This window comes from Mercurialis annua, linkage group LG1-X (assembly GCF_937616625.2).
Source record: "Mercurialis annua linkage group LG1-X, ddMerAnnu1.2, whole genome shotgun sequence".
Classification (NCBI taxonomy): Eukaryota; Viridiplantae; Streptophyta; class Magnoliopsida; order Malpighiales; family Euphorbiaceae; genus Mercurialis; species Mercurialis annua.
Window position 1 is genome coordinate 54,222,088 of NC_065570.1, and position 20,482 is coordinate 54,242,569.

General features: G+C 38.9%; 2 protein-coding genes across 4 annotated transcripts; one reads left to right on the top strand and one right to left on the bottom strand.

Moving 5' to 3' along the window:
* The first annotated feature begins 784 nt into the window (after positions 1 to 784).
* LOC126664368 (uncharacterized) lies at positions 785 to 17,438 on the top strand. 3 transcript variants are annotated; one of them, XR_008789661.1, is made up of 7 exons: positions 785 to 1,486; positions 12,775 to 13,004; positions 13,181 to 13,767; positions 14,094 to 14,165; positions 14,576 to 14,720; positions 15,088 to 16,471; positions 16,551 to 17,438. XR_008789661.1 is itself a non-coding variant. In XM_056103940.1 (6 exons), exons 1-6 carry the CDS (start codon positions 1,459 to 1,461, stop codon positions 15,172 to 15,174), a joined length of 1,149 nt encoding a protein of 382 aa, XP_055959915.1. In that variant the 5' UTR covers positions 785 to 1,458; the 3' UTR covers positions 15,175 to 17,438. The 3 variants fall into 3 exon arrangements, 2 of the variants coding, with proteins under 2 accessions (XP_055959915.1, XP_050212689.1); XM_056103940.1 differs by having other exon boundaries at positions 15,088 to 17,438; XM_050356732.2 differs by lacking the exons at positions 15,088 to 16,471; positions 16,551 to 17,438 and having other exon boundaries at positions 786 to 1,486; positions 14,576 to 14,939.
* Positions 15,681 to 20,216, bottom strand: LOC126664367 (probable beta-D-xylosidase 7). Its single transcript, XM_050356730.2, has 6 exons — positions 19,752 to 20,216; positions 18,829 to 19,128; positions 17,673 to 17,842; positions 17,467 to 17,564; positions 16,569 to 17,330; positions 15,681 to 16,436 (listed from the first exon to the last, which is right to left on the bottom strand). Exons 1-6 carry the CDS (start codon positions 20,157 to 20,159, stop codon positions 15,850 to 15,852), a joined length of 2,325 nt encoding a protein of 774 aa, XP_050212687.1. The 5' UTR covers positions 20,160 to 20,216; the 3' UTR covers positions 15,681 to 15,849.
* Positions 20,217 to 20,482: the final 266 nt, after the last annotated feature.

Consider the following 20,482-nt stretch of genomic DNA (forward strand, 5'->3'; position numbering starts at 1 on the left):
GAGTTCCACAAGTATTCATTCCATCTAAGTCCCTTCCTTTCCCTTTGAAAAAAAAAACAAACATTTGCCGACACTTTTGTGCCCTCAAATGCTCCGTAAAGTACTAGCAAAATCAGAAGTGAAGATTACACAACTAAGTAAAAGCGAAATGGCTAGCAAATCTTGAATCAAAATTGATTGCACTCGTACAAGAAAATGCAAACATGAAGCATGTTGCAGACAGACATCACATCACTGATTAAAAATTAATCCATGCCAAAAACAATTAAAGTCTCATGGAAAATATGAACAAATATAACTTAATAGACCACAAGCTTATTTGGTGGTTCGGTTAATCTTCCATCCAAAAGGCTCTCTGCCTCTGCTACTCACAGGCCTGACTCCTGAGCAACAAACCAACATCAGCTTTTACTTATTGGAGGACAATATCCAAACTTATTTACAAGTCCAAAATCTTAACTTAAGATACAAAATTTGAAGAGGCAGTAATACGAAGCTCAAAAACTAAACAAAGTGATAATCCATTATGAAAACCTTATTGCTTGAAGGTTTAAGGCAAGTGGCTGATCACATCAGATAATATCCATATACTTTCTACTATATCTGTAACCACCATCCCTGTCTAACAAATTTTGCAAATGGATACGATGTGAAGTTACTATGCTTTTAGATTTTAGTTCTACTCCAAAAAGTAGAGTAAATAATAAAATGTCAGTTTTCTTATATGTATGACACTTGACATTCACATAACACTAGCGAAGAGACATGAATATTTTATATTTCATACCTGGGTGATGCCAAAACTTCTCGTTAGTTACAAGACGTTCAACTGATGTGTCTTGATATGAAGTATTCCTGACAACAACTGGCTTCTTGGTGGAAGGTTGTTTCTTGTTCCCCAACTTAGAATCTATGGAGCTTTGGCTCATTAAAGTTGACCTCCCATTTGAGAATTGGGAAGCTTTTTGCTGCCTCAACTCAAGTCAGCAGGCTGCTTCCATGAACTCTGCCTTGGAATAGGTGGCAAGTGTCCTTCTGCAGGAAAATCTGCTTCGCTTAGCCTCCTAAGCTCTGCTGATTGTCCAGAATTTACATCACCGTTACGTTCATTTTTAGGTTGACAAGCCTCTACAGAAATCGTCCCCTCGTTACATGATAGGTCAACTGACTTTTGATCCTTGATTGAACGGTATTTGGCTGCCTCTTAGGTGTCAATGATTTCACAGCCCCGGGGCTTGCTTCAATTCATCTAGTATATTAATTAAGACAGTCTGTCTAGCACGCTTTTTTCCTAACATTGCTCCTTTGGGAAATCTTAAACAACGTACTTCAAACATAACAGTACCAAAACCCAAGATCCCTTTTGTCAACGAAATGAAAAACAATCAACGACAACAACAATGTCCGGTAACCGAAAAACCCTAACCCTACATTCCAGCACTCAGCAATTATCGAATTATGGATCTTCCCTCACGCAATTGGAAGCCTTTTGTCACGACCCATTTTCATGAATCGCGACCGGCGCTAGGGTATGGGTAATGTAGTACCAAAACCCGTAGCTAGCCTTTCAAATAACAAATAAACACAATAACCTGCAGAAAACCAATGCTCGGGGGCAACCGAGACTTCAGCCTAAATCTAGCAGTTATAATAATCAACAGTTAATATAACATGCTTATCCAATTCCGAGTCTAAAATAAGCATAACATAAATAATCCGAAATAATTACATAACATGCCAGAGCAATATAACTAGTCAGACCAATCCGACAAACAACTGTAATAATAATAAAGACTTCTAGTCAACTACTGCGGTCTAAGAATAAAATAGTTTGACAGTTTATCAAAATAAATGGAACCTCCGAGGAAAAGTAAATGCGGAGATCACCAGACTCTCTCAGATCATAACCCTGGGGAAAATTGGGAAAACAACGGGGTCAGATATACTGAGATGAGTTCATACCACTATTTACATTTATTAAGTGGAAAACCTTTAAAACGTTTAAAACATTTAATAACGATATTACAGATAATAGTTGGAACCCTAATCCACAATTCTAAATAATAATCATAATCCAATAGGTCTGGTCCCGAGAGCTGAGCTACACCGAGTTACCACTGACCACACTTATACCAGAGTCCCGAGAGCTGAGCTACACCGAGTTACTCTACTTGGTCCCGAGAGCTATGCTCACACCGAGTTACCACATTTCCATATATACCTTACCCAGATCAATACCGGTGCGCACGCAGTCCTAATGATGCCCATTAGGTAGCATGTTCCAACTAAGAGCCATAATATAAAAACAGTTCGAAATATACGTACAGTATATATATTTAATATTAAAATAACAATTTACTTAATAAAGCGGTAAATAGTAAATATAAACTCACTGCTTGCTAATCCACGTGAATACCGACAAGCAACTAACTCTGGTTCGCCTCAGAAGCACGAACAGTAGACGAGTCTAGACAAATAAAATAATTATTAAAATCAGACCCTAACTCTAAGGAGTACTAGACACCACATAAGACTAGCACAATTACCACATAGTAAATAAACAATCCAAAATAACACAAATATATACAAAAGGTAATAAAACCCAAATAATATAAGTCTATTGAGTTCCCGTTTAAATCCAATTTATAATATTATTTTAAAAACTTTAAATAATAAATAATTTCCAAATAGTGGGTTAGCCGAGTTATCATAAACTACCAAGCTAACCTCACTTGTCGAGTGACCCAAGTCTAACCCGACTCAAAACAATTATCCAATATAAACCCAAGTTTATATTTATAAAACAATTTAATCAAAAATAATAATCCAATTTAAAAGCGGAACTCAATAACTTCAATTCTAAGTAACCCAAGTTACAAATCAAAAACTTAATTAAATAAGTCAAATAAAGTTCAGGGACCAATTTGTACTTTAACCAATTAGGGACCAAATTGTACTTTTGCCAATTAGGGGCTAAATTGCACTTTAGCCAATTTGATTTCCAAAAATCAAATTAATTACTTTTATTTTATAATTAAAACCAACAATAAAGTTAATAACCAAAAATCCACTTAATTAAGTTATAAAATAAGTTTAGGGGCTAAATTGTAATTTAGCCAACTTTTGACAAAACGACACTTGAAAGCAATTATAATTACCCGAGTAATTATATTAACTTAATTTATAAATATCTATCATTTCCACTATTTAATTTATATTTAAATAAAACCCAAGATTTTAGTTAAAGTTAAACTTAAAGGATTGATTTTATTTAAGCAAAATAACTTGGTGGCTAAAGTGGCTATTAAGCCATCATCTTCAACAAAAAGAAAAAAGAACAGAGCCATGTTCATGCCGCCATTTCTCATTTGAAAGAATCAAAACCAACTAAATCCCATTCACTATATAACTAACAACTTAAACACTTAACACAAATCCAACATTCCCAAATCCAATCATACTACCTTCAATCTATAACCCAACAATTTAAACACAACCAAATCACAAGAACAACAAGAACCATACGGCAAACTCAAGATCATGGCATGATAGTATTTAACCAAAATCTAATTAACCCATTAACAAGGATGCCAAAACATGAAGAAGAAGCAAAACCTAAGCCTAAAGCATGAAGGAACACCACGGCAGCAAGCAACAATTCAAGAACAGAATTTTTAACAAAACCAAAGCGATAAACCGAACGGCAAAAGAACGAGATCAACGGCGTACCGTTAAGCGAAGCGAACGAATTGAATCGAAGGTAAACGAGTCTAGAACGCCTGAGATCAAACGGTTTCAGTTTCGATCTAGAAACGAACACACACGGATCAGAAAACCGAAGTATGTTCAAAGCTAAAAATCTGAAATTCAAGAATTAAGAACACTTACTGAACAGCAACTTTGGAGGATGATTACGGATTCGATACTCAGCGAAATGACAAGCGGAAAACGGCTAGGGTTTCAGTGATGAGTGGTGAATATTTTCTGTTTAGAAGTCGAGCTGATATAACGAGTGCAAACGGGCCGAAAACGAGATCGAACAGGGCCACACGGAAGGGTCAAAAGGCTGCTGCCATTCCCGAACGGAAAGGCCAAAATTTGGCCTGATCCCGTTCGGGAAAGGCCTGGTCCCGAACGGGACCAGTGCAAATTTTGCACAGTCCCGTACGGGACAGGCCCAGTCCCGTACGGGACCATGCGGGATTTCATCAGGTCTCTTACGAGACCTGGTTTATCCCCTTGGTTCAACCATTTGGTTGAACCAAGACCCAAAGGAGAATATATTTTTTTTTTTAAAACCGAACCGAGGATGAACCGAACCACAGTTAATTTACGAAACTTCAAATACCCCACAAATACATCCGGAACCACGTCGGAAATTACAAAAATAAATTTTAAAAATTTACGGGATATTACATTCTCCCCAACTAATTAAAAATTCGTCCTCGAATTTAACACGACAAGTAAATCACAACAGAACAATACGTAGCACAAGCAAAACTACACAAGTCACAGAAAAACAAGATATCGTACCTCACGGAAAAAGAAAAGGATAGCGATTCCGCATATCCAATTCGGTCTCCCAAGTACACTCCTCTACAGAATGATTGCGCCAGAGAACTTTGACCATCGGAATCTCCTTGTTCCGCAATTTACGCACCTGCGTATCGACAATCTCAACTGGCTGTTCCTCATAGGACAGCTCCTGGTCAATCTCAACACTCTGAGGCACAATCACGTGCGAAGGATCAGAAATGCACTTTCTCAACATAGAAACGTGAAACACAGGATGTACTAACGACATGTCTGGCGGTAGAACCAGACGATAAGCCACAGCTCCAATCCTCTCCGAAATCTCATAGGGACCAATATACCTCGGTGCCAACTTTCCCTTGACGCCAAAACGAACCACGCCTTTCATAGGCGAAACCCGAAGAAATACGAAATCACCAACCTGGAACTCAATGTCTTTCCTCTTCGGATCAGCATAACTCTTATGCCGACTAAAAGCAGTCTCTAACCTCCGCTTAATCAACGGTACCTTCTCAGAGGTAATCTGAATAATCTCCGCTCCCGAGAGTTTACGCTCTCCGACCTCCTCCCAACAGATAGGAGATCTACACTTACGCCCGTACAAAGCCTCATACGGCGCCATCTCGATACTCGCATGATAACTGTTGTTATAGGAAAACTCAATCAACGGCAAATGAGTATCCCAGCTACCCTGAAAATCGAGAACACACATCCTGAGCATATCCTCCAACGTCTGAATAGTCCTCTCAGACTGACCGTCAGTCTGAGGATGAAAAGCTGTGCTGAAATCCAACCGAGAACCCAAGGATTCCTGTAACGCTTTCCAGAACCTCGAAGTAAACACAGAACCCCTGTCTGAAACAATAGAAACCGGTACGCCATGCAAACTGACAATCCTGTCGATGTATAACTGAGCCAACCTCGAAGCAGTATACGAAACCTTTATCGGAAGGAAATGAGCTGACTTGGTCAAACGGTCAACTATCACCCAGATGGAATCGTATCCCTGTCGAGTACGTGGTAAACCAACCACAAAATCCATAGCAATCCGCTCCCACTTCCACTCTGGAATAGGTAGTGGTTGCAGATAGCCAAAAGGTCTCTGATGCTCCAGCTTCACCTGCTGGCACGTCAGACACTTAGAAACATACTCAGCGACATCCTTCTTCATCCCGCTCCACCAGTAGGTACCCTTAAGATCATGGTACATCTTAGTAGAACCCGGATGAACACTATAAGCAGACTTGTGCGCTTCTTCCAGAATCTGGTCCCTCAAACCATCTGAATCCGGAACACACAATCTCGAACCATGTCTCAGAACACCATCCACAAATGTAAACTCAGGATTTCCATCCTGCTGAACCTCCTCAATAATCCGTTTTAACTGTGAATCCTCAGCTTGTAAAGCTTTGATCCGATCAATCAAAACGGGTTGCACTTGCAACTGTGCTAACAAACAACCAGTCTGAGAAATCTGAAAACCATAGCCCGAAGCTATCAAACTGTGCCACTCTCTAACCATGGGTCTACGCCCAATCTCAGAAATATGAGCCAAGCTGCCCGAAGACTTGCGACTCAACGCATCGGCTACCACATTAGCCTTACCAGGATGGTACTGAATAGTACAGTCGTAGTCCTTCAGCAACTCTAACCATCTCCTCTGTCTCAAGTTCAATTCTCTCTGATCAAAGATATACTTCAGACTCTTATGATCAGTGAAAATCTCACAAGTAGCACCATACAAATAATGCCTCCAGATTTTCAGCGCAAAAACCACAGCTGCCAACTCTAAATCATGAGTAGGGTAATTCACCTCATGCTTCTTCAACTGTCTGGAAGCATAGGCAATCACCTGTCCATGTTGCATCAGAACGCAACCCAAACCAATCCGAGACGCATCACAATACACTGTGAAACCATCAATGCCAGAAGGCAATGCCAAAACCGGAGCTGTAGTCAAAATCTCCTTGAGCTTCTCAAAGTTCGCCTCGCACTTGTCAGTCCACTCAAACTTGACACCCTTCTGTGTCAGTTTAGTCAAAGGTGCAGATATTCTGGAGAAATCTTGCACGAACCGACGATAGTAGCCAGCTAAACCCAGAAAACTTCGGATCTCGGTAACTGACCTTGGCCTTTGCCAATCCATGACCGCCTCAATCTTCTTCGGATCAACCTTGATCCCATCTTTCGACACCACGTGTCCTAGAAAGGTAACCTGATCCAACCAGAACTCACATTTTGAAAACTTAGCATACAACTGATGCTCACGCAACGTCTGTAGTATAGTCCTCAAATGGTAAGCATGCTCCTCCTCACTCCGAGAATAGATCAAAATGTCATCAATGAAGACGATCACAAATTGATCCAAAAACGGCTTGAACACTCTGTTCATCATATCCATAAACGCTGCTGGTGCGTTCGTCAGACCGAAGGACATAACCAGAAACTCAAAATGCCCATAACGAGTCCGAAAAGCAGTCTTAGGCACATCTGCATCACGGATCCGTAGCTGATGATACCCAGACCTCAAATCAATCTTGGAAAAACACTTCGCACCCTGCAACTGGTCAAACAAATCATCGATGCGAGGAAGAGGATATCTGTTCTTGACAGTAACCTTGTTCAACTGTCTGTAGTCGATACAGAGTCGAAAGGAACCGTCTTTCTTCTTCACAAACAGAACTGGAGCACCCCACGGAGAAGTACTCGGTCTGATGAACCCGCTATCCAACAACTCTTGTAACTGGTCCTTCAACTCTTTCAGCTCTGCAGGAGCCATCCGATACGGCGGTATCGAAATCGGAGCTGTACCAGAAACCACATCAATGCGAAACTCAATATCACGATCAGGTGGTAATCCAGGCAATTCCTCTGGAAACACATCGGTGAACTCATTCACTATCGGTACACTATGCATATCACTACCACCAGCCTCCAAATCACGAACCACAGCAAGAAAACCCTGGCAACCCTTGCCTAACATCCGCTTCGCCTTGATGGCGGAAATCAGATTCTTAGGTGTTTCTGCCTTTTCTCCCTGAAAGGAAAAAGGTAGACCACCTGGAATCCTGAACTCGACTGACTTCTCTCGACAGTCAATAGAAGCATAATGGCGTGACAACCAGTCCATCCCCAAGATAACATCAAAAGAAAGAACGTCAAGTACAATCAAATCAGCACATAATTCTCTACCCTGAATAACCACTGGACACGAAGGATAAACAACGTCCACTACTACACCTTCAGACATAGGTGTAGACACAGCTAGAGGTTCATTCAAAACAGATGGTGCTCTACCCAATTTCCCAGCAAAACAAGTAGAAACAAACGAATGGGTCGCACCCGCATCAAATAATACCAAAGCATCAGTAAAAGAAATCGGAATGGTACCTTGCACCACCGCATTTGATGCACGCGCATCCTGAGGAGTAAGTGCGAACACTCTGGCCTGACCCTGCGGCTGCTGCTGCGAACTCTGTCCGGTACCATAACCGTTGGAACCTCTACCGCCGTTACCACGGCCACCAAAACCTCTGCCACCAGAACCACGGCCCCGCTGGCCACCAAAAGATGCTGCAGGTTGAGAGTACCCTACAGACTGTGTAAACGCAGGTCTCTGCTGCTGATAAGATGACTGCGCCACACTGGAGTTAGACATCTGCTGCCCAGATGTCGGACACTCCCTAGAAAAATGACCCGGCTGGCCACAAGTAAAACAACCTCCAGGAGCTAACTGACACTGACCATAGTGCCTGCGTCTGCAATTCTGGCAGAACGGAATGTTCGATACACCACTGTACCCGCGTCCTGAACCACGGTTACTCCCACTGCTACTGGAACTGTACGGAGCACTCCTGGCACTATGCCTCCCTTTGTTGTGAGTCCGTCGACTCCCCCTGTTGGCCTGAGAAGAGCCACTGTAGTAGTTCCCACTACCATGCTGCACTGGGGCCTGCTGCCCCCCACTAGGAACGTCACTCTTTCCCTTCTGATTCTGGAAAGGGTCAGAGATCGTCCCAAACTGAACCATCGAATTCTCCATCCGCCGCGCACTATCCACTAACCGGGCAAACTCCATGTTTGTCCCTATCAGCAAAGGAAGAAACTCCGAGCCTAAACCCCTAACATAACGGTCGTTCACTCGCTCTTGATCACCCTGTAGATCTGTAGCAAACCGCCCCAAACGTACAAACTCAGTAGTGTAGTCTGTCACTGATCTATCCCCCTTCTTCAAAGTGAGCAGCTTTTCTCTGAAACTCTCAGTAACAGAGAAGGGTAGATAGTAACCTCTAAACCTGATCACAAAATCAGCCCAAGGCAAAGTATCCATAACTGGTCTGATATTATCGCGATACCAATCCTTAGCTGGACCCTTCAGCGACATTTCCACAAGCATCACTGATTGACGATCAGACGCTTGAATCCTCTGACTGTTGTACTCAAATTCCTCCAAAAAGTCAAGAGCATCCCCAGTACCATCAAAAGAAGTCGGATTCAACTTCAAGTAGGTCATCACCAACTCTCTGTCTGTTGGAATATGACCGACACCAGCAATTCCACCAATACCAGCTACAGCTCCAGCCTGAGGTTGCTGTTGCTGCGCTAACAGACCCAGTATATTACACTGATTCTGCAGTAGAGCCTGATTGTTCTGCATCTCGACAACGCCAGCCAAGAAAGTAGTGAAGTCGAACGCTTGCATATTTGGTGCTTGCTGCACCTCTGGTGCCTGCTGCACATTCGGTGCCTGAACACCTGCTGCACCGCGTCCTCTAGCTCCACCTCTACCAGCACCAGCTCCTCTGCCTCTACCAGCACCTCTACCTCTGCCAGCACCTCCACCTCGACCACGTCCAGCATTAGCCTGAACTGGTGGTACGTTCTGATCGACTTCCATGGAAATCGCATCATCAGCCACAGCTTCTTGCTCTGCCGCAGCACGAGCACGAGTACGAACAACATTGTCCATATCCTAAGGATTGAACAAAAACAATATAAATAACACATAATTCATACCCAAGTATGAAACAAAACAATTAATAAATAGGATTTCCCGAGAAATCAACAGCAATAAAATACTCACCCAAGCGAAATAGCATTAACAATTAACAGCATCAAATCAACAAATAATGACTGACTCGACGCAATCCTATTGGTGTAGGCAGAATGTTTTAAAATCAAAAGATGACGGTTTTTAAAGACATGACAGAACCCTATATCCGCAGTAGTTCCTAAGACACAACCATACTTAACAGAGTAAACACATAGCAAGCAATTGGCCTTGGTTTGAAACCAATGCTCTGATACCAAGTTTGTCACGACCCATTTTCATGAATCGCGACCGGCGCTAGGGTATGGGTAATGTAGTACCAAAACCCGTAGCTAGCCTTTCAAATAACAAATAAACACAATAACCTGCAGAAAACCAATGCTCGGGGGCAACCGAGACTTCAGCCTAAATCTAGCAGTTATAATAATCAACAGTTAATATAACATGCTTATCCAATTCCGAGTCTAAAATAAGCATAACATAAATAATCCGAAATAATTACATAACATGCCAGAGCAATATAACTAGTCAGACCAATCCGACAAACAACTGTAATAATAATAAAGACTTCTAGTCAACTACTGCGGTCTAAGAATAAAATAGTTTGACAGTTTATCAAAATAAATGGAACCTCCGAGGAAAAGTAAATGCGGAGATCACCAGACTCTCTCAGATCATAACCCTGGGGAAAATTGGGAAAACAACGGGGTCAGATATACTGAGATGAGTTCATACCACTATTTACATTTATTAAGTGGAAAACCTTTAAAACGTTTAAAACATTTAATAACGATATTACAGATAATAGTTGGAACCCTAATCCACAATTCTAAATAATAATCATAATCCAATAGGTCTGGTCCCGAGAGCTGAGCTACACCGAGTTACCACTGACCACACTTATACCAGAGTCCCGAGAGCTGAGCTACACCGAGTTACTCTACTTGGTCCCGAGAGCTATGCTCACACCGAGTTACCACATTTCCATATATACCTTACCCAGATCAATACCGGTGCGCACGCAGTCCTAATGATGCCCATTAGGTAGCATGTTCCAACTAAGAGCCATAATATAAAAACAGTTCGAAATATACGTACAGTATATATATTTAATATTAAAATAACAATTTACTTAATAAAGCGGTAAATAGTAAATATAAACTCACTGCTTGCTAATCCACGTGAATACCGGCAAGCAACTAACTCTGGTTCGCCTCAGAAGCACGAACAGTAGACGAGTCTAGACAAATAAAATAATTATTAAAATCAGACCCTAACTCTAAGGAGTACTAGACACCACATAAGACTAGCACAATTACCACATAGTAAATAAACAATCCAAAATAACACAAATATATACAAAAGGTAATAAAACCCAAATAATATAAGTCTATTGAGTTCCCGTTTAAATCCAATTTATAATATTATTTTAAAAACTTTAAATAATAAATAATTTCCAAATAGTGGGTTAGCCGAGTTATCATAAACTACCAAGCTAACCTCACTTGTCGAGTGACCCAAGTCTAACCCGACTCAAAACAATTATCCAATATAAACCCAAGTTTATATTTATAAAACAATTTAATCAAAAATAATAATCCAATTTAAAAGCGGAACTCAATAACTTCAATTCTAAGTAACCCAAGTTACAAATCAAAAACTTAATTAAATAAGTCAAATAAAGTTCAGGGACCAATTTGTACTTTAACCAATTAGGGACCAAATTGTACTTTTGCCAATTAGGGGCTAAATTGCACTTTAGCCAATTTGATTTCCAAAAATCAAATTAATTACTTTTATTTTATAATTAAAACCAACAATAAAGTTAATAACCAAAAATCCACTTAATTAAGTTATAAAATAAGTTTAGGGGCTAAATTGTAATTTAGCCAACTTTTGACAAAACGACACTTGAAAGCAATTATAATTACCCGAGTAATTATATTAACTTAATTTATAAATATCTATCATTTCCACTATTTAATTTATATTTAAATAAAACCCAAGATTTTAGTTAAAGTTAAACTTAAAGGATTGATTTTATTTAAGCAAAATAACTTGGTGGCTAAAGTGGCTATTAAGCCATCATCTTCAACAAAAAGAAAAAAGAACAGAGCCATGTTCATGCCGCCATTTCTCATTTGAAAGAATCAAAACCAACTAAATCCCATTCACTATATAACTAACAACTTAAACACTTAACACAAATCCAACATTCCCAAATCCAATCATACTACCTTCAATCTATAACCCAACAATTTAAACACAACCAAATCACAAGAACAACAAGAACCATACGGCAAACTCAAGATCATGGCATGATAGTATTTAACCAAAATCTAATTAACCCATTAACAAGGATGCCAAAACATGAAGAAGAAGCAAAACCTAAGCCTAAAGCATGAAGGAACACCACGGCAGCAAGCAACAATTCAAGAACAGAATTTTTAACAAAACCAAAGCGATAAACCGAACGGCAAAAGAACGAGATCAACGGCGTACCGTTAAGCGAAGCGAACGAATTGAATCGAAGGTAAACGAGTCTAGAACGCCTGAGATCAAACGGTTTCAGTTTCGATCTAGAAACGAACACACACGGATCAGAAAACCGAAGTATGTTCAAAGCTAAAAATCTGAAATTCAAGAATTAAGAACACTTACTGAACAGCAACTTTGGAGGATGATTACGGATTCGATACTCAGCGAAATGACAAGCGGAAAACGGCTAGGGTTTCAGTGATGAGTGGTGAATATTTTCTGTTTAGAAGTCGAGCTGATATAACGAGTGCAAACGGGCCGAAAACGAGATCGAACAGGGCCACACGGAAGGGTCAAAAGGCTGCTGCCATTCCCGAACGGAAAGGCCAAAATTTGGCCTGATCCCGTTCGGGAAAGGCCTGGTCCCGAACGGGACCAGTGCAAATTTTGCACAGTCCCGTACGGGACAGGCCCAGTCCCGTACGGGACCATGCGGGATTTCATCAGGTCTCTTACGAGACCTGGTTTATCCCCTTGGTTCAACCATTTGGTTGAACCAAGACCCAAAGGAGAATATATTTTTTTTTTTAAAACCGAACCGAGGATGAACCGAACCACAGTTAATTTACGAAACTTCAAATACCCCACAAATACATCCGGAACCACGTCGGAAATTACAAAAATAAATTTTAAAAATTTACGGGATATTACACCTTTGTTACCTCTTCTCCTCCTCGCCCTTCTATTATTCTACGAAGAACGGGTCTCCCTTCCTTCTTGCACTCTCGTACCCAGTAACTCCCGTCAAAACGACGCTGCTGAAGAGAAAAATCTGGATGATGACTTGAAAGTAATGATAGTCGCAAATTTGTTACTAGTTGGTTCCAAAACTAGTTACTTTGACCTCTATTTTAGAGATTATTACATGTCCAAATTCTTCAGGGTAAATTTATTTTCATTTTCTTCTGTCCCTTTGCTAATTCATATATGAATGAAAGAGATTTTCGTTATAATGAGACTTCGAAACTTTGGTATTTTAATTGAATTGCTGTAATAAGCTGATGTTTATATTTTTAATGGAACTGAATATCTATGAATTGCTGCTATTATTTAAAGCAGAAATCTTTTCGCAGTTTGAAGCCCGATATGCTGCTAGTTTTGGGAGATGTATCTGCTGCAGGATTTGAATTGTCGAAAAGTAAATGGGTATCTGTGCTACATCAATTTCATGGAATTTTGGGACCATTTCTTGAGCTGCCCGTTCATGTTGTTCTTGGTGATAGAGATATTGGGGAATGTAGTAAGCTCAATTCGAGTTCTGTTCATTGGGTATCGAGGAATTTTCCTGGTTTAGATTCAGCTGGTTGTGGTGGTTTTGACATTAGTAATGTTAGCTTTGTCTCACTTAATGCTGTTGCTTTGCTCTGTGGTAACAATAAGTTGAGATTTAGCGTTGAAAAGGCGATTGAGACTGAAAGTATAGATCTTAGAATGGGAACTGAAGGCGCAATGGATGGTATTGTAAATTTTAGGAAACTGCCTGATAGCTTTAGTTGGAAAGAGAATGCAATGTCGTCTGGATCTGGTCCTGTTCTTCTACTTCATTTCCCCTTGCACCGAACGGCAAATGACAATTGTAAGGGTCACAACAGTATCGAGAAAGCTGCTACATCTTTTCAGGATGACACAGATGCATTAGAAAGCAGGTGGGTTTTGTTTTGCATTTCTTATTTTCTGTTCAGTTTCATGAAGAAACTCACTATGATGATGATAGCTGAATTATTTATTGGTCAATGACAGTTAGATGGGAGCTAACTTATTGAACTTCCATATGTTACAGTTGGCTGTAAAAAGCCAAATTGTGAAATTTGATGTGAAGTTAGCCTTTCATGAAATGAATTTATAAGAGTTTTTTTTGTCTCTCCATAGGAATTGATTTGCTTTTATTTGCCTTCTATTTTCTGCATAAAATTATTATTGCTGGAAGTTCTGTTTGCTTATGAATTTTTATCTTCATGGTATTTACTGGCAGAGGACCCTATGATTTATTGCATACTGTTCCACCAAATGCTTCTGAGTATATTTTTCAAGCTCTCAAACCAAGGTAATTCTACGCAGAACGCTCAATCCCATTGTTGCCTGATATGCTTTATGATGTTTATGTACTTTGTAGTTGTGTAATTTTTTTATCAAATTTGATTCATTGTATATCCAGCCATTCTGAAACTTCATGGTCAGGGTAATTTAAATGTACAAGTATTTTGTGAAAGACAATTAAGTGGTTCATTAACTTAATACTATTCTGTTAACTTATCACTTTAGCCGACATACGGAAAGGAGATACTTGTATTGCTGATTAATTTCTCCCCCATTTATTTTCTCAATGCCACTGGTTCTAACCTTATTGTGCATTTTTGCTAATATATCTACTTCATATATCTGCCTTAGTATGTATAGTTTTCTCTCATTTTTTTCTTAATGCCGATCAACTATGGTTCATGCTGTTATTCGCAGGATAATTTTCAGTGCTCATAGCCATGAATTTTGTGATTACACTCACTCAGACGGGATTCGTGAGGTGACTGTTCCTGCAATGACATGGAAAGCAAGGGATGACCCTGGTTTTATTATTGCCACCTTCCATGGTGTCAAAAGATCTGTAAGTGTCAGCTACTGCTCCCTCGCTAGAGAATCTCATGTACTAATAGTGTATGCTTGTTTTCTGATTCTGTTACTAACAACGTGGCTTATGACAAATAAACCTCAGAACTCTAGTTTTAGATGATGGGGGATATTTGTTACTTGTTGTACAATGTAAACTATTAAAGTTTTGAATTTTGTATCGGTTACTGTGATAAAGCATTTTTTTCTTTCTTAATTTGCGAAAGAGCTTATACTTTAAGAAACTTTTCTGACATTTTAGGAACAGTTGTGCAAAGAGCATACCTCTAATCTTTCTTGTTTCTTCATCCAGCAATATTTTGATCTTAAGTCAAACTGTAAAGCTTTAATTCCAATTCAACCAGGTCAGCTGCATTCCTCTAACAAAATTAGCTTCAAATGGGACTTCAAGGTCCTGTGTTATGCTCGATGTTACTATACTCACAGACTGAGAATACACTGATGCGATAACTTCTATAGGAATTTGTTTTACTTTTAATTATTAGTTGGCATTACATCTATTAACTTCACTGTCAGGCCTTGACCTATAAGCAGTGGAATTGTGTCAGTGTTGCAATCTAGTCTCAAATTATAGCAGAGTGGATAGTATTTTCTACGAGACTGGATTTCACATATCCAGATTTGTTGATAGAGAGTTGAATTATTACAATTGATTACCATGGTTATGCAAATATCACCAACCATTGGTGCTGATTTTCGTGCCTTTAGATGCACAATAGACAAGATTATGTAACAACTAAAAGCATCATCACTCTGGTTTTAGTCCAGTTTTCATACATATTTGGGTTTCGGGAGAATATAACATTGGAACAGTGTACAATTAGCCGTTCATTACCATTTTTCTTTCAAATTTTTATCGTGCATTTGTTCTTGCAACACAAGTTTCTGTCTTGTTCATGGAGTTTGTCATCAGAACCAAAGACTCTTGTTCAAGTAATTTGACAAATGCTAGAATTCATTAAACAATAGTTCTTTTTATAAGCACAGCAGTCATAATTTTGCTTCTATGGAAAATAGTCCATTCGAATTTTATTTTATTTTGCTTAGGCCTCTAAATTTGGCAATCCATTAATGGACACTTTCTGTTCGGAAAATGATTTTTATTTTCAAATAATTATGTTAATTGGATACTCTTTGTCTCCAACAAGCAAGTACTGAGAACCTTTTTCCATCACCATTAGACCATCTTCATTAGCGCTGCTAAGGTGCTCACAAGGGTTTAGCTTATACTCAATATCAGTATTCTCCCTGGCATCAAGTTTCACACTTTGGAACCCAACCAACTTCTTTATCGGGCTCCCACTTCCAAATACTTCTTGCCTTGTGAAAAGCAACACTGGATGCTTTCCTGTCATCTCGCCTTGATTTTTCACTCTTACAGTAACTGAAAACTTGCTCTTTTCACAGAGTTCTTCCCCCAACTCTGCAACTGTCTTGTAACCAACTGTATTTGAATTTTCATCTTCTTGTTCATCTAATGATCTTAAGGAGATCTTGTTTTGTGTAAAAGAGATAAGCTCATAAGAATAGTTTGAGTAGCTTAGACCATAACCGAATTCAAAAACCTTTTTGCCTTTATAGAATCTATACGTTCGGCCAGGATAACCTGAAGATGGTTCTGGTCGCATCCTCATGTCTGTCATCGGGACTTTTGTGAAATCTTGTGGGTACCAAGTCATCGGCAACCTGCCTCCTGCAAGTCAGCATGTCTAGCATTGTAAATCAGAGGTAATTTGTCACAAATTTTACTTTTTGTTCATTTTTTCTGACTCCTGCTTTTGATTAAAGAAATATGATGATGTATTAGTATAGTAGAAGCTTATACCTGGGTTGATGTCACCAAACATGATTTCTGCAAGTGCAATGCCTCCAGCTTCACCCGGATAACCAGCCCACAAAATGCTTCCAATGTTGTGATCGTATTTGGCGAAAGATATGTCTACTGGTCCCCCACATAAAAGCACAAGAACCACAGGTTTCTTTGCAGCTCGTGCAACACCGACTATCAGCTCCTGCTGCTTTCCAGGTAGGAGCAAGTCTACACGATCAAGTTCTTCCCTTTCCTGTGTTTGATCAAGTCCCATGACTAACACCACTTGGTCTGCCTCTTTGGCTATCTTTACTGCTTGGTCAATTGCAGCAGAGGAACATGCCACTGTGCTACAACCTGGGTGATACTTAATGTTTTTAACATAATTTTGTAGTCCTTGCAGCGGTGTAACAGTTTTGCATGGAGGGCCTGCATAATTTCCAACAAGGATGGTTGAATTGTCAGCATTTGGACCGATAATTGCAAGGGATGTGGTTTTTGATTTCGAAAGAGGGAGCTGATTAGAGTTCTTTAGCAGAACAATGCCATCGCGAGCTGCTTCAAGAGCTACAGCCTGATGTTCTTGAGAACAAACCTGATCTGCACCAATTTTTCCATAAGGCAGGTTAGTTGGATTGCCATTGAATAGTCCTAGCCTCATCCTAATGGAGAAGAGGTTGTTAAGGGCTCTGTCTATTTCAGATACAGAGACTTTCTTCTTTTCAACTGCTGATTTGGTGTACTTCTTCAAATAATTCCCGCAGTTCACATCCATCCCTGTAAGTTTACAGTTCTAAAATGTTAGAACACAGATGATATTAAGCTACTTCTCATTAATTTTTTATTGAATTATAGATAGATAGCGAATGGAGTAAGGTTTCATGAGCTTTTTGAAGCAAATAAAATAGATTACCTGCTTTAAGCACATCTGCAACTGCATCTTCTGGTTCTTTAGCATACCCTTGATTGTCATGGATTATGGATACGGCGTCGCAATCAGATGTTATATACCTGAGTAATGATTGATTTAGTTAACAGCTTGTTTCTTGGTAATCAAGAAACTGAAAGGAAAAAACCCTAATTGTGAAAAACCATCGAGTGGTTTATTTTGTAGGTTACCCATGGAAGTCCCATTGTCCTCTGGCTGTTTTAGTTAAAAGATTATAATCTGCGCAATTTGGGACTCCATTGACTTGATTATAAGCACACATTATCCCGCTGGCTTTTCCTTCTTGTATGCAACTTTGAAATGGGGGTTGATATGTATCAGCTAAGTCCTGCTTTGTGACCTAAACCCAGGTAATATTTATGGCATATGTTAGCAGCAACGTTTTAAATAATGTTACAGTCTAATTCTCGGCGACCCAAAGAATAAAAGGAAATATAAACATGTTTTTAACATTTATGTCATGGAACAAGTTTTTTTTTATCTTAATAAACCCCCAAAGTTCTAAAAACAGTTCAATTTGGCTCCTTTTCTAAGTGGTGTTATGCTCCTTTTCATAGTTGAACTGTTTTTAAAAGTTGAGTGTGTATTTGAAATTAAAAATCCAACAGGGATTTGTGTGTTTTTTAAGAGAAACGTAACGGGCCTATTTGCACCTTATTCCAAAAATTTAAAGAAAAATTATTTTCTATCTTTCTTATCTTGATCTTCGCACCAATTAATGGAAGACAAGAAGTTCAGTATTACTGAAGATACCAATAATACTAAATGAAAGTATATAATTGCAGACACCAAGACAAGCTCCCATGAGTCGACTTTCAATTTAATTAAACAATTATTTAAATCTGAACCGATCGGACCAATGAGGAATCTTTTAATTTAGTATTTGTACCATAATTAACAAAGAGACAATCAAACACTATTATTACAAACTAGGGGTCTAATCGGAGTCAAGTTACGAAGCTCGAAACTTCACTTGAATTCGATGAAAATTTATTTTAAGAACTCACTTTCAAACTCGATAAATTAATCGAGACTCAAGTTTTAACTCGATTTGATTTGATAGTATGTATAAATATTTAAAAATTAAATTTCATATAAATATGAAAATGTTATCGTAAATATATAAAATTATAAAGGTACGAAAGGTACTAAAGTTCGATTTAAGCCGCGAACTTATCGAACCGAATATTTTAATGCTCAAACTCGATTGAGTAATGAACTCAAACTCGACGTGATACTAATCGAGCTGATTTCAAGTACTTTCACATCAATTTCAAATAGCTCATGAAGGTGGCTCGACTAGTTTACGGCCTATTAGAAACTTACTTGAGCATTGAAAATGAACCTGTTGGTGCCATTCCACTTTTCCAAATCATAAGCAGTGAAATGCTTGCAGCAGGCAGAAGCTTGAAGCTGCTCCCCAAGGACTCCACCTTCAAAAGAATCACCTTGAACTCCTCTAACGAAAGAAACTGCATATTTGCCTGAAACCATTGGATCTTCTCCAGGTGTTTCTTGCCCTCTTCCCCATCTTGGATCTCTAAATATATTTATATTTGGTGACCAAAATGTCATTCCAATTGCTTGCCCATTATTGTATATAGCTCTTGCTTCTTTTCCAATCACCTTAAACATCAAGAAACAATAAATGATAGGGTTAGTTACTATCACTCCTATAATTAGATAGACATTATCAATTTCGACCTAAATTTAAAAGAATACTACATTTCCCTCACTTTAGGTATTAGTACGGGTGAGCAAACGGTCGTTTCTGTCAAAAAAATGGATCAATTTAACTAGAATTGAATTAATCCAATTATATATTTAGCCGAGTTCACTGAATCGACCGAATTAATTAAATCAATCGAAATTTTAATATATAGATTCAAATTGATCGAACTAGATCTTTACCGAAATTAGTCACTTAATTCGGTTAAGTCAGTAAAAATATTATAGAAATTATTAAATAAATACAAAATAATTGGTTATTTTAATTAATCAAATTTTAAAACTTTCAACTATAACAATTAATGGAAGCGAACTGACCAAACTATCGAATTAACCGGAATAGATCGTTTGATTAGATTTAACAGATTCTTTGGCCATTGGGTATTAGAGTGAATTTTCAATATTTAGGGAGAAAATAGTAAATCTGACACAAACTCAAGGAGAAAAGAGTAATTAACTCTACTAGATATTAATGCAGAAGTAATGTAGATGAGCTGAAATGCTACCATTATTTAACTTACTTGACCAATGCGATACCAAAGTGTGGAATCAAACGAAGCAGCAGAGAGAATGACTTGAGGGAAGCTAGTGGCAGACCTAATGGTTCCATTAAAATGGATGCCTTGTCTCTCACTGACATCAGGCAAGAAAGCTACGCCGTGTAATGCTTCAGACCACCACCTATAGGCGGGGATACCGAGCCGAGGGATCGACGGCGCTGTGTCCACAAGCTGGGAGATTTTCTCATCTAGTGTTAGTCTAGAGATGAGGTCTTTCACTCTCTGGGTTATGGGCAGTGAGGTTTGACAAAATAGATATGATTTTGTTGATGGGTTTGTGTAGTCACAAGAAAATGGAGGTTCAGACTTAGCTGATTCTGCATAGATGAAGAGGAGTAGGGTCAGAAGAGAGATTTTTTGGAGCTTCATTTTATGACTTTAATTCTTGTGAAGAAATTGGTAGATTGTTTTATAGGAGAAACATCGATCACATGGTTTTTTTTTAACTTCTTATTCAAAATAGTACACATTTTTTTACTTATCTTAAAAGTCACAAGAAAAATAGAATAAAATATTAAGATCATTAATATAGGTTAACTTGAGGAGTAACTGATGTTTAAAATCTTTAGATGAAACTTGAAAGAGATTGGTAGTAGGTTTTACTGGTCCACAGCCATGGTCACGGATACTGACTAATGACTCGACTCTTGTGAGCTGGGACTGGGACGGTGGCCGATCATTTTGTAATACAT

Coding starts and splice junctions, on each gene's coding strand:
- LOC126664368 (XM_050356732.2), top strand. CDS start 1,459: ATGGATCTTCCCTCACGCAATTGGAAGC. Junction 13,005..13,180: donor ACATGTCCAAATTCTTCAGG/GTAAATTTATTT, acceptor TATTTAAAGCAG/AAATCTTTTCGCAGTTTGAA. Junction 14,166..14,575: donor TTTCAAGCTCTCAAACCAAG/GTAATTCTACGC, acceptor TGTTATTCGCAG/GATAATTTTCAGTGCTCATA.
- LOC126664367 (XM_050356730.2), bottom strand. CDS start 20,159: ATGAAGCTCCAAAAAATCTCTCTTCTGACCCTACTCCTCTTCATCTAT. Junction 17,843..18,828: donor GGTTCATTTTCAATGCTCAA/GTAAGTTTCTAA, acceptor ACCTGGGTTTAG/GTCACAAAGCAGGACTTAGC. Junction 17,565..17,672: donor GGACAATGGGACTTCCATGG/GTAACCTACAAA, acceptor ATCATTACTCAG/GTATATAACATCTGATTGCG.